This window comes from Haliaeetus albicilla, chromosome 24 (genome assembly GCF_947461875.1).
Source record: "Haliaeetus albicilla chromosome 24, bHalAlb1.1, whole genome shotgun sequence".
In the NCBI taxonomy this organism is placed as follows: domain Eukaryota; kingdom Metazoa; phylum Chordata; class Aves; order Accipitriformes; family Accipitridae; genus Haliaeetus; species Haliaeetus albicilla.
In genome coordinates, this window is record NC_091506.1 from 19,764,112 (window position 1) to 19,779,789 (window position 15,678).

General features: G+C 40.5%; 1 protein-coding gene across 14 annotated transcripts in view; it reads left to right on the forward strand.

Annotated features, from left to right (window-relative positions):
- The window catches only part of DOCK3 (dedicator of cytokinesis 3), a 231,799-nt gene extending 218,652 nt beyond the window's left edge, over positions 1–13,147 (forward strand). For 9 of the 14 annotated variants that reach the window (XM_069769586.1, XM_069769588.1, XM_069769589.1 and 6 more), the window contains 5 exons: positions 2,648–2,766; positions 3,732–3,819; positions 7,321–7,443; positions 8,053–8,135; positions 8,644–13,147. In XM_069769586.1, coding sequence (XP_069625687.1) covers positions 2,648–2,766; positions 3,732–3,819; positions 7,321–7,443; positions 8,053–8,135; positions 8,644–9,150 — 920 coding nt within the window. In that variant the 3' untranslated portion in view covers positions 9,151–13,147. The remainder of the gene's footprint in view (positions 1–2,647; positions 2,767–3,731; positions 3,820–7,320; positions 7,444–8,052; positions 8,136–8,643) is intronic. The other 5 variants (XM_069769587.1, XM_069769595.1, XM_069769598.1 and 2 more) reach the window with 2 other exon arrangements.
- Positions 13,148–15,678: the final 2,531 nt, after the last annotated feature.

Consider the following 15,678-nt stretch of genomic DNA (forward strand, 5'->3'; position numbering starts at 1 on the left):
ACTGCTCTAACCTTACTTGAGTTAAAAGATTATGTAAGCTGATGTTCGTTAAGCAGAAACTGTAACACAAAAAGGCCTGGAAAGAGCTAGGAGCGGCTTAGGTTTTTTTCAGTGATTTCATATAAAATATGGTTGGGACTCCTCCATGCACTCTAAAAGTAACTCCCACTTGACACTTGATGACTCACCTCTTAAGGCAGCCCTACTGCTTCCTCAACACAGGCCCCTTTTTAAGGTGTAGAAAATGAGTCCTGGTGTCTTATTCAGCACTTTGCAAGAACCTATATACTTACGTTAAAAACTTCCTTCTTAAAGCAAAAAAGTTATGATTTGGTTCAGGAGCAAACTGTTTTCATAACAGTAATGAAAATCATGAATCAGGAGAGAAGATTCATTGTTTGGAATTTAACTACATTAATTTTCAGTTTCATTCCTTAAAATTAGTACTTATGACAAGCGGATTAACATTCTCATAATTAAAAAAGAAAAACTACCTCTGGCTTCAGCGTAGGTTTTCCTTTCTCATTAATAGTACATAGAGTGCTGCACACATCAAGTGTACCAAGCTACAAGCTAAAAGGAATAAGCCCTGATACATGCTGCAGCATTTTTTAGGGCCACTGGCTGCTCTGGAAGCTTTTTAAAGCTCTTTTTCACTTTGCCAGTCCCTGAAAGGAGCCATGGTGATTGTGCTCTCTATCTGTCCAAAGAAGCAGGTCTGATTATTAATAAAAGCTGCAGTTATGGCCACTCTTCTTGTGGCCCACAACTCAGAAGTATCAGTACTTAATTTTGTTTGCAGACTGGACACTTGGCATAATCTGTTACAATCTTTATAGCCATAGTTCTTTACAAATTTAGGGTACCAAACAGAAGAGCTGTTTTGTAAACTAGACTCTGCCACCATATTTAGCGCATGTGGGATTTTTCAGGTCATGCAGTGCAAGGTCTGTGGAAACTATAATCCCATATGAACTGATGGCACACAGAGGTGGTTTGCATCTTGGATATAAAAGAACAAGGATGACAAGATAAATAAAAGGGAAAAGTTTACAGTCTAGGTTGTGCTGTGATGCAGTTCTGGGCACGCCTAAAAGTTCAGCATCCTTACGTTTGTCATGCAGAAACAGGACTATCTGTGATGTGTGAGTAAAAGAGACTCAGCATAAAGCGTTAACACTGTGTTTTCCAAGCTGATGTTGTATATAAGAGCAAATAATGTTGTCTAATTATGTTTCTGTTTTATGTCTGGGGAGAAAATGAGTTCGGAACTAGAATGCAGATACTCTGCGGCTGTTCATGTCGGGTTTGGGGTGTAGATTAATCTGGGATCTGCCACCCCGATGGAATTGTTGCAATTGTAGGACCTTATCCTCCTGCATTCTGCTGGACACATTGTTCCTTCCACTGTGTGCTGAATATCAGTCCCAAAAACTGCATGTTTGCTTTTGCTGGGGTAAAAGCTGCATTAACCAGCACCAATGCCTTTGCTCATACGTTGGAGTGCTGTTCAGGTAATGTGTGTGGTTGTGGAAAGTCTGCAAAAGGGGGCATGTATTCCCCAAAAGCCGGCATGGCTCTGTAATGCGCTGTGTGCTGCCATCTGTTAAGTGCGTGTTTGTGACGCAATGAAATAATCAGTGCAAATTAAAGCTCACTCCAGCAGCTTCAGAACATCAATTCCTGCCTAATACTGTGCATCCCAAGGGATGCGTGTATCAGTAGTATCAGACTTTAGGAAGTCATTAATGAGAATCATTCTTCTGGCAAATCCATTGTCAGCTGTTGCATATCAGAAGGCATATTGTTATGTGGCACTCATCTTGAAGGACATGAGTCCCAAATAATTCCATGCACCAGGAAGCTGTTTACATTAAATACCCCAATATCTTAAATGACAACTATACAGATAACTAATAGTTGAGTGAAGCATATTCCTACTATATAACTCTAAGCATTGGTAAATTTTCTGTTGTCATAAAATGGGTCAGTATACCAACACACTCAGTAGTAATCATACACTGCCCAGCAGGATTATAAGCAAAGTGCCACCCACATTTATAGAAAATTCTGTTTATTATTGGGTTTTGGTTTGCTTTAACAAAGATGAAGCTAACCAAGGTATCACCAACTAAATGGCAACACCTCAGACTATCTCTACCAGAACTGAGGAATGAAGTAGCTTCCCATAGCTTCCTGCTTTAACTGAATGGTGTATATTAAGCTTTTATCCCTTTCTTCCCCAGTCAGTCCTAAAATGCACAATTTTATGGCATTTCTATAACTCTACAATACTTTATGGGGCAAGGGAGCGTTAGGCACCATACAGCACAGCTGCAGCTAATTCCACACAGATGCCCACTTTTTTTTGTTTGAAGAGGAAGCACTTTGCAACATACAACTAGGGATGCATACATCTTATACACCTTACATAGTTATGTCCTTAATTGTATATAACAAGCCAGTTCTTATTTCATCCTATGCACCCCACCAACAGTTAGCTGCTTAGTGGGCTCAGCACCATGTTTTCTTGAGTCCTGTAAGATCATCCGTCTGAACAAATTGCAAAGGAGGACTAGATCACTGGGCATGCGGAGACATGGCTGTTGTTTGTCATGTGTACGTGATTATTCTCACTTGTTTACAGGCTCTCCCTCTCTACCAGATAAGTACCGGCACTCTCGGGAGATGATGATGTTGCTGCCAACCCATCGGGACCGACCTAGCAGTGCCATGTATCCCACAGCTATCATGGAAAATGGACAGGTAGCAGATCTAATTTCGTTTATGTCAGTTCAACCACCTGAAATGGTAACTTTATTTTTACTATTTTTGACCACCTTAAAGCTTCACATTTTATTTTTGGAAAGCACAGCAACTTACTTAGGATCATTTTCAGAGGCAACACAGAACTTCTCATATTAATCGCCCCCTAGAGCCACCCACTTTGATAGTCAAGTGATACAAATTGTAATGACTGTTAAAATTGCAGATATGCCCTGTGAAAATGGACTCTTACTTCCCAACTTTATCGCGTGAGCCCTGGTCTACTGCAAGCAGTCATACCATTTCATTTTTTCATTTTTCTAGAACCATAGCCATCCTGCATTCTAGCCTCAAAGTTGATTCTAAATAGCTTTATGGTGATTTCCAGAGGTATCAAAAACCACGAGAGGCTGAAGTAATAATATACTGATACAGGGTCTCCAAACAAATCTGTACCCATATCTACTACTTTCTCTGGACAAATTGAAAAATTCAGGGTGTGCCTACATGTAAGCATTTTAATCTGGCCCTGGCATCCGTTTGAAGGGAATCTCCTGATCGTGCCCACTTATTGCACATCAGTTCACATAAGGTAACTGTCTCGGAGCATGCAAACTCAATTCTTTCAAATGAAACCAAAGCAAAAGGTAAACTCCAGAAGGGCACATGATGCAGTCGAGCTGATAATGGGCAAAAGACCAGGCTAAAGCTAGTTTGAAATAACTCCTCCAGAGAACACAAGCAGCATGAATTGTGGGTCCTCAGCACTGTTACACTCTAGAGATCCACTAGTATTGCACTGCAGTACTTGCTAATGTAGATGCAGCCTAAGGTTCCCATTAATTTTTTTAGTTAAAAAACTTTCTTTGCTTAAAAAAAAATGAACAGAAAGCCCTAGGGTTCTGCACCAGCTGGTCTGTTGTTTTTTTTTTTAACTTTACTTTGCTAACTTTCTTCTCCCTTAGCCTCCAAATTTCCAGCGCGCCTTGATCCAGCAAATGATTGGGCCATGCAAACCTTGCAGTGATCCCAACCTGTCTGTAGCTGAGAAAGGTACTCTTTTTTCCTTGTTAGCATGCATGCTTTCTAAAATATTATTACTCTGGTCATGCTACAGCAAGTAACGAATAGGCTTCTATTTCCTGGCAGAGTGCATTTTCTTACATTTTTTTTAATTAACAGTTTAATTAACTGGGCTTTCTGCCAACCTATAGTCATTTTCGTTCATTCACAGAAGGGTGGAGTTACACAAACCTCTTTATTTCAGAAAGCTTTCTGAGTTTAGCATTTTGTTATTGAAACAAATCCTGCAGCCTTTATCAAGAAGAACATCCAAAGCAGCAAATGAGAAGTTACATGAAAGAAGAGTGCAAGCTTTCGACCATATTTTTAAATAATGAGATATACTGCTTTTTTTAATACGCATTTGTTGCTCAAAATATTAACATTTCTCGTAATCCCTCTCTGAGGTAGTTTTATATTTATTTAAGTTTATCATTAGGAATGTATGCTTTTTTAACTCATTGCTTTGAAAAAAATAGGCAGAGCCCCTGCAGAAAAAAAACGTGAAAGAAGAGAAAGAGTTTGGTGTAAAGAAAAGTAGGAGTTTGTGAAAGGGGTGCCATGGACAAAGCAATGGGCTCAAAAAATTATCTGAAAGGCAGCATTCTGAAAAAGCAGAAGAGGGCAAAATTCATGAATCAAAATCTGAGACAAGGAGGCTGCCTAAACAAGCAACAATCATGTGTATGGCTGGGAAAAATGGTATCTTAAAAGATTTTTATGGCCAGGAAAGACCATCGCAACTCTCTAGTCTGACCTACATAATGCATTCCATTAGACTTTTATCAGTATTTTTGTTTCAGTAACTGTGCCCGAAATAAATTGTATCTTTTTGAAAAAAATCCAGATTTTAGAATTTCTAATAAATCAGAATCCACTGCTTTAACAATGTGCCAGCCTTACAGAGCAGTCCAGATTGAAACCAAAAGCCAATGTACAGTTCTGAACAAATGGCAGAATGATGACAGTAACGAATGATGACAACAGAGAGTTAAGACTAGGGGGTGAGGGATCAAGACATCCATCTTAGCCGTGTTAGTTTGAACTGAACATATGACAGAGGTAGTGAGATCTTTATACTGGACAGGAGGAAGATCTGGAAAAGGAAGGTAGATAAATATTTATTACCTGTCTAGGAAATGTGCTCGAATTTGTATTTGTAGGTGATATTATGCAAGAGTATAGTATACAGTGCGAAGAGAAGGAATCAAAGACAGAATCCCTTCCAGAGTCCCAAAGAAGCCATAAAGACACAGATGATGTGCAGCAATTGTTTTTAGGGGATGGTGTGATGGGAATCCCAGCTCTTCAGCCAGGTTGCTAGGATAAATGCAGTTACAGGCATTTTTTGCAGCCCTTGAACCCTCATCATTCTTTTAATTTAAGTCAGGATGCCATCTGCCTTCGTTTTTGTTAACAGTCATGCCCCATGAATTTACCCACCCCCTTCCTTGCTGTGTCAGAAGCTCTGCTCAGTAATTCTCATTGACAGCAGGGTGACGTCAGTTGCCCAGAGCAGAACGTTTCAAATGCAGCTTCCCTGCTAATTAAACTTGGCCACCAAGCCACTGAACACTGTTATGGAGAGAGAGATGTGCTAGGACAGAGCACCAGGAGCTCCCTGGTTAGGTTCCTCCCTGAAGTGTTTTGGATAAAACACTGGTTTTAACAGGCAGCAGCCACTCTCCAAAATCATCTGACCGGATGATTTCCAGCACTCATAAATACTTAAAAGGCCATGAATGAGGGAACACTGAGGAAGTATAAATGGATTATGCCCTGGGGTACCATATTCTCTTCTTCACATTCTTCTACTGCATCTCAGTGTTTTAAAAAAAAAACAAAACAAACAAACAAAAAAAAAACAAAAAAACCCCCACAAGCACAACAATCATTTTACAGGCCAAGCAAATCGGGTTTTGTTCTGTCCTTCTCACTTGATGCTGGTATATTGCAGGAAGGACTAGTGAGGCTGGCATCATTATGCATATTGTCCCTCTGTTTTAGCCTTTTGACACCAATTGCAGTAGTGCAAATTAGAGCACTCTGGCACGTGTATAGGGGTGCTCAGAAAATTCATCTGAAGCCACATTACTTGTGTTGAGAGATGTAGCCCTTAGTTTGAACCTGTTCTCTGTCAAGATACTTTATGTCTTCTTTGTATGCCTTACTCAGTTTGAGGGTCTCTCTTTAAAAACATTTACTTCTATATTTTTGTAGATTTTGTTCTGTCTTATGAAGCTGTTACTTTGTGAGCTTTTTTACTTTAGGGAATTTAGGTCTTGAGGAGCCTGTGTTCATGCTAACTCATGAACTAAGGAGAAAAAAAAAAAAAAAACAAACCAAAGAAACCTTTCAAAGTCATTTTAGAAAAGAAATGCACCAAAAATGGCTGCTGGCATTTTAATTAAGGAGAAATCCTCTTCAGATGTCAAACTCCATGTTTATTTCTCCAGGCTTCCATTTTCCAAACTGAAGATGGAACCAGCTGTTTGTATCTCAGTTTTCTTTGGTAGGCTCATTGAATTACTTTGTTCTCCTTTTTTTCTTTTCTTTGCTAATCTGAAGAAATTGCTTATTTGTTTTTAAATAAACATACAATTATTGCATGTCTGTCTTCTCAGAATAAATCAAGTCTTACAGTGTGTTTGGAAGAAAGGAAGGTGCATTTTAAATAATGTTTAATAATGACCGAATTCTCAAGATCTTGAAAAATGTTCATGTTAGAAAGAAGCAGCTTTTAGTTCTATGAAAAAACAAATTCATGAAGGTCATACTCAGTATCTTCTATATGAGGAAAGCCTTCCTCTCTCTATGCTTCCTGATTAACGAAGACTTGATCTCTTCAGGTGATTTTGTAATACAAGGAGTCCAAACGGCTGTCTTTAAATATTTTGTGCTCAAAATTCTTGATCAACTCTGTAACCTAGTAAATCGGGGCTTTAAAGTCATGATTTCTTTTGTAAGAGATTTAGGTGTGATTTCCTTCATACCCTTTATTCAGTCTTCACTTAGCCACTGTAGTGCAGCAACAGGCTTTCATGTGTTTCATGAGGGTTCTGCCACACATTCCCTTCTGCTCTGTCATCATTTACTGCCAAGCAGAACAGCTCACAACTGAGATCTAGCTGCTGTTCCATCAGTGAGATTTCATTTTTACTTCCTCACTGGTTTGCAGAAAAGAAAAAAAAAACACTAGCAGAGTTCTGCTGCTCTTCAAATCTGCTAGAAACGAGCTAAGGGGGTCATGGAGGGGAGATGGGCAAACTAACACTGTGATCACCTAACTAACTCTCGCTTCTGTAACAAAACAACCTATAAACTTAACACACTGTAGACTAGACAATGTCTTTGTATGCCTTCAATCCTACCATTCACCAAGTCCCTATAATCTGTCTCTTTACTGCTAAAGAGCACACCGGAAAGCCAGTCCTTCTGGCCCCACAAACTCCCCATTATGTTACCCAAGTTAAATCTGTTTCAATCCTTCAGCTGTGCCAGCAGCGCCCAGTAGCTGGAGCCTAGACAGCGGAACCAGAGAGGCCCTTCCATTCCTGTCTGCCCACGTTGGGAGCATCTTGGCCCCACCAGTGCCTCCCCGAAGCCTGCCCCATGGTAAGGAAATGCCCAGTAGGCTTGCTGCGTAATGCCTGCAGTCATGCACAGATAAATCTAGACCATCTGAAAGCTGACCTTAGCCTTTTTCCCCCCCTATAAAAACAATCAGAAACAAAACCCCAAAGTCTTTCCTGGTCTGCTAGGTTAGCACTGGACAAAGATTTCAAATTTTTTTTTTTTTTCTTAAATCTTCAAATTTTTTGCGGTCCTTATAGTAATATGGACTTGCATCTATTTTGGGACTAGAATTAGGTATGTGAGTGTTGAAGCTTGGCCTGGCTTCTTGCCAATGACCACCTTCAGCAGTAATTTAAGGTTACAAAGCTATTAAATGAAACTTCAAATGTTCATTGTTTATGAGCCTGTTGCCTTGCCATGAGATCCTTGACAACAGGGTGGGTGGAAATCTATCACTGCACTTAACTTCTCATTAGCATTTTGTGTGTGTGACATGCACTCCACAGTATCTATCAGAAAGGAAGCCCTAAGTTGGAGTGGAGTTATCAGCATTTGGAGCTGCTACCTGGCATTAGAGTCTAAAATCCCAGCTCTTTTGCTGCAGTGAGGCAGCACAAATGTGTGTTTCTGATCCTTGTCTCCTTCCAGGACACTACTCACTGCACTTTGATGCCTTCCATCACCAGCTCAGTGATGCTCCTCCGGCACTGCCTGCACGAACATTGCGCAAGGTAAAAAGGAAGTGGCAGGAGAGCAGAGAGGCATGTAGAAGGAAAATAATAGGCTCCTGAAGGAATCCCCCTCGTCCACTCCCACCAAGCAGCTTTTGAATACGGAAACACTATTTTTAACATGCTAGTAACTTACACGTGAGAAAATCCACTGAAAGCTCATAGCCTATTCCAGAGTCGAATTCTATAGAAATAACTTCTGCATGTTGTAGGCCCTTCCATTTTCCTTCTTTGCATGATATGCTGTGATTTCAGGCACCCTGATTATCACCTCAGCTACTGTTTCTTTAACAGCTCTGGTGTTAAGTGCACTTGTCTGCCCACAAGAGGTACTTCCACACACATCAGTGAAGTCCACATATAAACAAATAATCACTGACATTTTGAACACAAATGGAACTGCACCATTGTTAACATGACTGTCAAAAGTTGAGATGCGGAACAACACACAAGATGCAGTGTTGCCTCTGTTGTCAATTTTAACTTGGTTTTGTTTTTCTCCAAACAGTCCCCTCTTCATCCTATCCCTGCATCACCTACCAGTCCGCAGTCTGGTCTAGATGGAAGTAACTCCACTTTATCCGGCAGTGCCAGCAGTGGTGTCTCTTCCTTGAGCGAGAGCAATTTTGGACATTCTTCTGAACCACCTCCTCGCACAGACACCATGGATTCTGTCCCCAGCCAGGCCTGGAACACTGATGAAGATCTGGAGACACCCTACCTCCCTGTCAGGTACAGTCTCTCTGAGCCTGATGTCCTAGAGTCGCTCAAATCCCAGCCATGCCGAAGCCACTCTGCTCCATCTGGAGTCATTCCTCAGGACACCATGGACCCTCCTGCTCTACCCCCCAAACCTTACCACTCCCGGCTGCCAAACATGGAGAACGAGGAGGGAATGATAATTGAAGATGATGACAAACACCGCCCATTGCATCGTAAAGTGTCCCAGCCAGTGAGTGGTGGAAAGGAAGAGCAGGCCAGGGTAGCATGGGAGCATGGCATCAGTGAGCAGTAGGGACAACTCCTGGCAAGCAGCTCACATAGTCATTCCTTCTACAAAGGAGAGATAAGGACTCGGAGAACAGCAAACCAATTTTCTACTGCCGCAAGTTTATGTCTGGAGCCCACAAAAGCAACTGGGCCAGCATGGGAGGTTGCTGCTTTCCTTTTTAATTTCTTTTTACACCTTTCTGTTACGTTTTTTAACTTTCTGTGCAGTGGACAGTTTGTTCCTTCTGCAGTTTCTTAACCACATCATATGGCACACAAGCCATAGAGACTTGCAGAAGCTGAAAAATACAATTTTAAGCAGAGGGGGGGGGAAAGGGGGGAATGTGGCAAGTTCATTTTGAAACTGCTTTCCTCCCAGTTCTGAGACGCACATGAGTAGAAGCAGTTGCACTAGGGACATATTTCTTTGCTGTACAGAAGTGAAAGCTCATTGCTGAAATCAGGGATTTTATGAACTGTCAGGCTTGAAGGTGCATGAGCTGCAGGCAGTGGAAAGATGGCAATTCTAAGAAGAAATTGGCTCTTTTGAGAGCAGGATTGTACATATCTGTGCAGTGATCTCCCTGCATTGGTTCATAGGTGCTGAGGCAATCTAACCAGTGCTGATGCACTGATTTCCAAGATATCATTTCCAACAAACTCTGCCTCCTCTGTTTTTTATGTACTGTTTGATTTCTTAAATTTTGCTTTCACTGGCTAAACCAACCTGCTTTCTCATTGGAATCATATGCTATTCATCTGCGCTACAGAATGAGAGGGGTTTAGTAGCCACTGGAGCTACAACCTAATTGTAGGCCTTTCCCATGCCCAACTTTGGGCAGGCTGTTGACACCAGCATTTCTATTCCAGTTTAAAAAATAAAACAAAAACAACCAAATTGAGTTTCTCATGCCACAGCTGGTTAATGACCCAGCCAGTAAAGAAAAGGTGGCTTAAATGCATCATATTCAACAATCCTTGCCTCAGGGCTGAACATCACAATCCTCACCAACTTCCATCACCCAGGAGCTGAGATTCATTCCCTGTTAACATAATGTCCTCAGTCCCTCCCAAAAACTCACTACAGCTGGTGTGTAGAAAGAATCTCCATTTCTCACAGAAGACAGAAAAAAACCAAGACTCAAGAAATGCCCAGTATATAGTGTACACCCTTGAGTCAGGGATCTTAAAGGCAACCTGTAAAGAAGAAATGTTTGTTTCCTCTTTTGCTTCTTTAGAATGTATAAAGAAGCTTTAAGAGCTTCTTCTCTCTCTTCTGGAAGGTTGATTTTTTTTTTTTCTCCTCAAACAGCAATACAGCCTTTCCACCCACACACACCTTTTTTTATTGAGAGGGTCCAGAAAGGGCTAAAGAACCAACCCAAAACCAAGAAACAGAACTATGCACAGGTGAAGACAGTACAAGTCTATGAACATAAAACAAGCCTTTTAATCAGTATTTGCTTAGTTCAGTACATGACAAACCAGGAGAAAAGTCTGTGGGTAACAGAGCCAAGATCTGTTCTTTGAAAAGAACACTAAGAAATCTTTTATTCCTATTTTCATATTTTTCAAGAAACTTTCAATCAAAAGAGTATCAAGTATTTAATGTTTTTAGATGAACAAGCAATGTTCTTTCCTCCTACCATGCCCCACACACATTTTAGCCTTCCCTATAACCCTTTCCACCTGCAGATTGCAAAGCACACTCCAGAGGATGGTAACAGACCACCCTCTTTCTTACCAATGAAAAATCTGAAGCACATTCAAATAAGACTTACCTCCACCAAATAAATTAGTGTCAGAAACAGGAATAGCACTCAACTTTCATATTGAATTCTTGCCCTAATCACTCAGTTTTTCATGCTACAAACAGCATAAAGAAGCAAAAAAAGGATATTCTAAATCTGTTACAGGTCACCTTTAGCACTACCTCTAAATACAGTGACTGGGCGGAGTACGTTGCTTCTGAACTCTCCTAAAGATGGTCTGTCTGGGCTCAGCAGTCGTATGAAGGGGATTTTAAGAGGATTTGTTTATTTTTCTTTCTCAAGCTCTAGCCCATGCAAAACCACTGAGTTACAGATTTGTTTCTTAAATGGCCTGTTTGGCTGGAACAAAGTCTCTCTTGCTTCCTCTATTTTGTTACTAACGCAGGCTGCTTGTAATCATTATATCCTTCACACTTAAGACAATGATAATAAAACCTGGCCTATAGTGGATGTTTCATCTTTAGCGGGAAGGAGACTCTTCCAATGCTAGGACAGTCCTAAACGTTAATGAACCAAGCCAGATCTCTGGTATAGAACACATGTATGAAAACTCAACTCAAAATTATGTTTTCGGTAAAGGTAATTCCTTAGAAATGAATGAATATTTTCACATATGCTATTCTCCAATCTCACTAAGACTCTTCAAGTGAGGTTTTTAAGAGAACCAAGTATTCAATTCCATCTCCCCTGCCCCCTTCTTAGTTTTTTTTCTTGGCAGGAAGATTAAAAGTAGTAAATGAAGTGACTTACTGAGCTTCCTTATTGCAAAAAGACAGCAGATCTTGCAAATAAAACTTTGCAAAACCAAGAATGCAACTAACATGGGACTAAGTCCCAGTCAGCTGGAAAACCTGCCCACTGGAACTCTAATCAGTCTCAAAACGTATCATCCTGCTCTGATTAGAGACATTGTACAACAGCAGTGAGTCCATTTGGGAAGTCTGACATTACTATGTATTTGTAAGGGTTTAATATATCAATCAGATGATGTATACAAATACCTAGTTCACAGCAGGTCCACACAGAGAAGGACAGAATAAATTGCTGAATTTACCAAATTTAAGCCTCTCTGGAGTTAAATTTCTGTTACTGTTCCGATATCTACCAAATATTCTGTCTCCCTTTTCAGTGCTTGCCTTAAAGGGGACAGAAGATTGAAAGACTATTATTAAGATTAAGATTTTGTGAATGTTGGAACTAATATTTCTTGGAACTACTACTTTTCTGTAGGGTGAGGTGTCTTACAGCTAAGTATAACTCCAACATCAAGCTCAGTCCTGGAGTAGGTGAAAGCAACAGCAGTTGTTGCACTTGCCCAGCAGGATTTGAAGATTCCTTGTATAAACCACAGCAACAGGATGTTTTGAACAGGACCTTGTCATTCTATACTTGACTCGAATTCAAACTTAGTATGTACTTGCCTCCACTGGGTTTTCTTTGTGTAACAAAATAGCATGTGCATTCCTGAGAAAATTGGTGTAATTCTGCTACAAATCTCTCCATCGTCAGTGTACCTGCTGGCCCCATCTGAAACAAAATTGAGAAGGAACTACAGTAGTAGAAGAAAAGCAATTAAAACAATTTCTCTGAATCCTACAGTTTTTTTTCCAATGGTTGGGTTGGGTTTATTACTGTGTGCAAGACTAAGATTCTTTTCTGTCTTTTCCTCTGTTTGGTTTTTAGCTTACTTACCCTTTTTTAGGTAAGGGATATTGCATATCCCTTCTGTGGGAGAATCAGCCAAAACTGGGGAGGCTGGAGAGAGCAAGAGCCTTTGGGAAACAAATTATGTGGTATTTAAAATTTCCTCTTATCATGCTTCTTTGTAAATACCCCCATTTGAATGCTGTGTATTTGTACAGGAAATTGAGCAAAAAATGTATAGATTGTGATGTCTGACTGGTATTCTGCCCTGTAAATGTGTTTTTAACCTCTGGCATTCTGTGCTTATTTAAAAAAGGCAAAAACCTCTAACCACTTCTCTTTTGTGTATTCATGTTTAAAATAAAATGAAAACAGCTATCTTATCTATAATGGAAATCAAATTTAAAAGGAAAAAAATAATTTGTACAAGTGTCCTAAAGGTACTTCATTGTATATATTGTGATAGCATGTTTCCAGAACCAACAAATAAGTGGTGTGAATTTTAGATGTAAATATCTGCCGTTTGTTTTGGGTTTCTTTCCCTTACCCATTCACTCGACTGCTGTGATGTGGAATTAAAGATTAATACCTGATATTAAAACAGTACAGCTGTATGTTCATTGCTGTCCTCCAGGCAGAGTTATCCTCAGGCTGCTCCAAACATTCACAAGGTATATGGAAACAGCCAACGCTTCCCACTTTGTGTGAATGAGGAAAATGGGGGGCAACCAAAAGGATCTTGTGGCTGTTATATGTGGTGAGGGAAGAGCTTCCACATTATTCTTAGCTGACAGTATGCTATTTTATTTAATATCAACTTCTTAGAGCAAGCATCAGGCATGCCCACCAGCTAGTCTAGTCAGTTATGTCGACTTCCATGACACATGCAACAGCCCAAGACACAGTTTTGAGGCAATACTCAAGGTGCAGGAGACAGAAAAAGTAACCCATTTCTCCCATCCTGTCTCGATGAACCAACAAAAAAATTATGAAACTTCTCCCAAAAGACATTTAGCAGTAAAATATAATAACAGTCTTAACTTATGCTGGCCATGGGGTGTACATAGACTGCCAAGCCATCCTTTTCATTAAGTACATACCACATACAAATACTGAGAAGAGAAACTGTAACAAGGTCCTTCAAAGTACATCTAAAATATCAAAATGTGGCTTAGCTAAAGTGTTCATTTGTCACCTGACAAACGTCTGTATAAGATCCTTTGAGACTATTCCTATCCCAGCTTATCACATTTTAGTTAAATATATTTTTTTTTCTTCAGCTAAAAAACATTTATTAACCAAGCACAGGAAATAAAAACTGTATTTGGCATAACAGAAGATGTGTGAAGCCCTCAGCTTTAAACAAGAGTTTAAAAAAATCTTATCATTTCTGTTAAAACCAACAGAACAATTTTTCAGTGTAAGTCAAATACTTTAAGCTAAGGCAACACTAGTAAGATTGAAATCTAAATACCACATTCAAATACCTCTCCTTATCTAAATAAGAAACCTTCAGCACAGTTTCAATATATGACTTGTGCAACTCAGTATGAATTTCATTATAAAGCTGATAAGAGGCAAAATTAAACCTCTAGAAAGGACTATAACCTAGCCAATAAAGATTCAGACCTCTGCATAAATATGCCTCTATTTGTAGACTCAACAAACCATGGACACAGACACACAGTGTTCAGAAGGATATATATACACCCACACTACATTATAGCCCACTGCCAAGAGGTCCTAGCTGCAGGTCTTCTCTTTACTATTATGAGACAATGCACATACCACTTTCTCCCTTTTCACAGGCTTTACCATCAAGGCCACATAAATTAAAACCAAATTTGGAGTAGTAGTTCTACTACACCCCAGCTTCTATTCAGCATTCATTCACAGCAGTACTGCATTACATTTTTCCATCAAACTAACCTGGTTTCACCTCCACCATGACAGAGCACACTTCATTGTCCTCACAGGCTAACACCTGAAGCTGAACCCCTTTCATCCACTGATAGCTGTACATGGATTTGCAGTCTCAGGTGGCAGAGCCAGCAAAGGTCCAGCCCACACAGCAGGCTCACCATGACCACACAGCTTCTGCCATTTACATAACTTAAACTTCCCACCACCACCAACTCCAACCCCCACAGATCTACCAAGCCCAATTAACTCTCCTGCTCACTCCTAACATGCCACCTTTGCTCTGTTAGCTTGTGGTGATTGGTTGTTCAGCCTGGAGAAGAGAAGGCTCCAGGGAGATATTATAGCAGCCTTTCAGTACCTAAATGGGGCCTACAGGAAAGATGGGGAGGGACTCTTTATCAGGGAGTGTAGTGATAGGATGAGGGGTAGCGGTTTTAAACTGAAAGAGAGTAGATTTAGATTAGATATTAGGAAGATGTTCTTCCCTGTGAGGATGGTGAGATACAGGACCAGGTTGCCCAGAGAAGTTGTGGCTGCCCCATCCCTGGAAGTGTTCCAAGGCCAGGTTGGATGGGGCTTTGAGCAACCTGGTCTAGTGGAAGGTGTCCCTGCCTGGGGGGGGGGGGGGGGGGGGTTGAACTAGATGATCTTTAAGGTCCCTTCCAACCCAACCCATGCTACGATTCTATGATCTCTTCTTATGAGACCACTATTTAAGAGCTGATCATATTCCAACAGCCCCCTGAGCCTTACCCTGCTCACATTGTCCCTTTGTACTGTTAGCCCACCAAAACCACATACTATGGGAGCTCCCAGCACAAAACCAAAACATTTATAGCTACCTCCTTCCTTTCCTTTTTTTTTTTCCTTCCCCTTTTCCCCAAGTAGAGCATTTATCAGCTATAGAAATTGCCTGGTTAGCAACAACCTCAATCCCAACTTTGGTGGTTATCAATGGGGAAAACAAGGAAACCATTTAAATGCTGGAATCAATTTCTGCTTCTCTCCAACAGCTCCCTCTCTCTAACCATCACCCTTTTTCTGCACGCAAAATTGAAAAGGGATGTTCTATTTAGGTATTCTTTAAATTACCCACCTTTCTCTCATTCATTCATGCCCAGATACAATGGAATAATGCCTAGCCTTCACTGTAAAACCACCCATGGCCTGAAGAATAGAGTCACAGTCTATATAGTCACACACAACTGTATTGG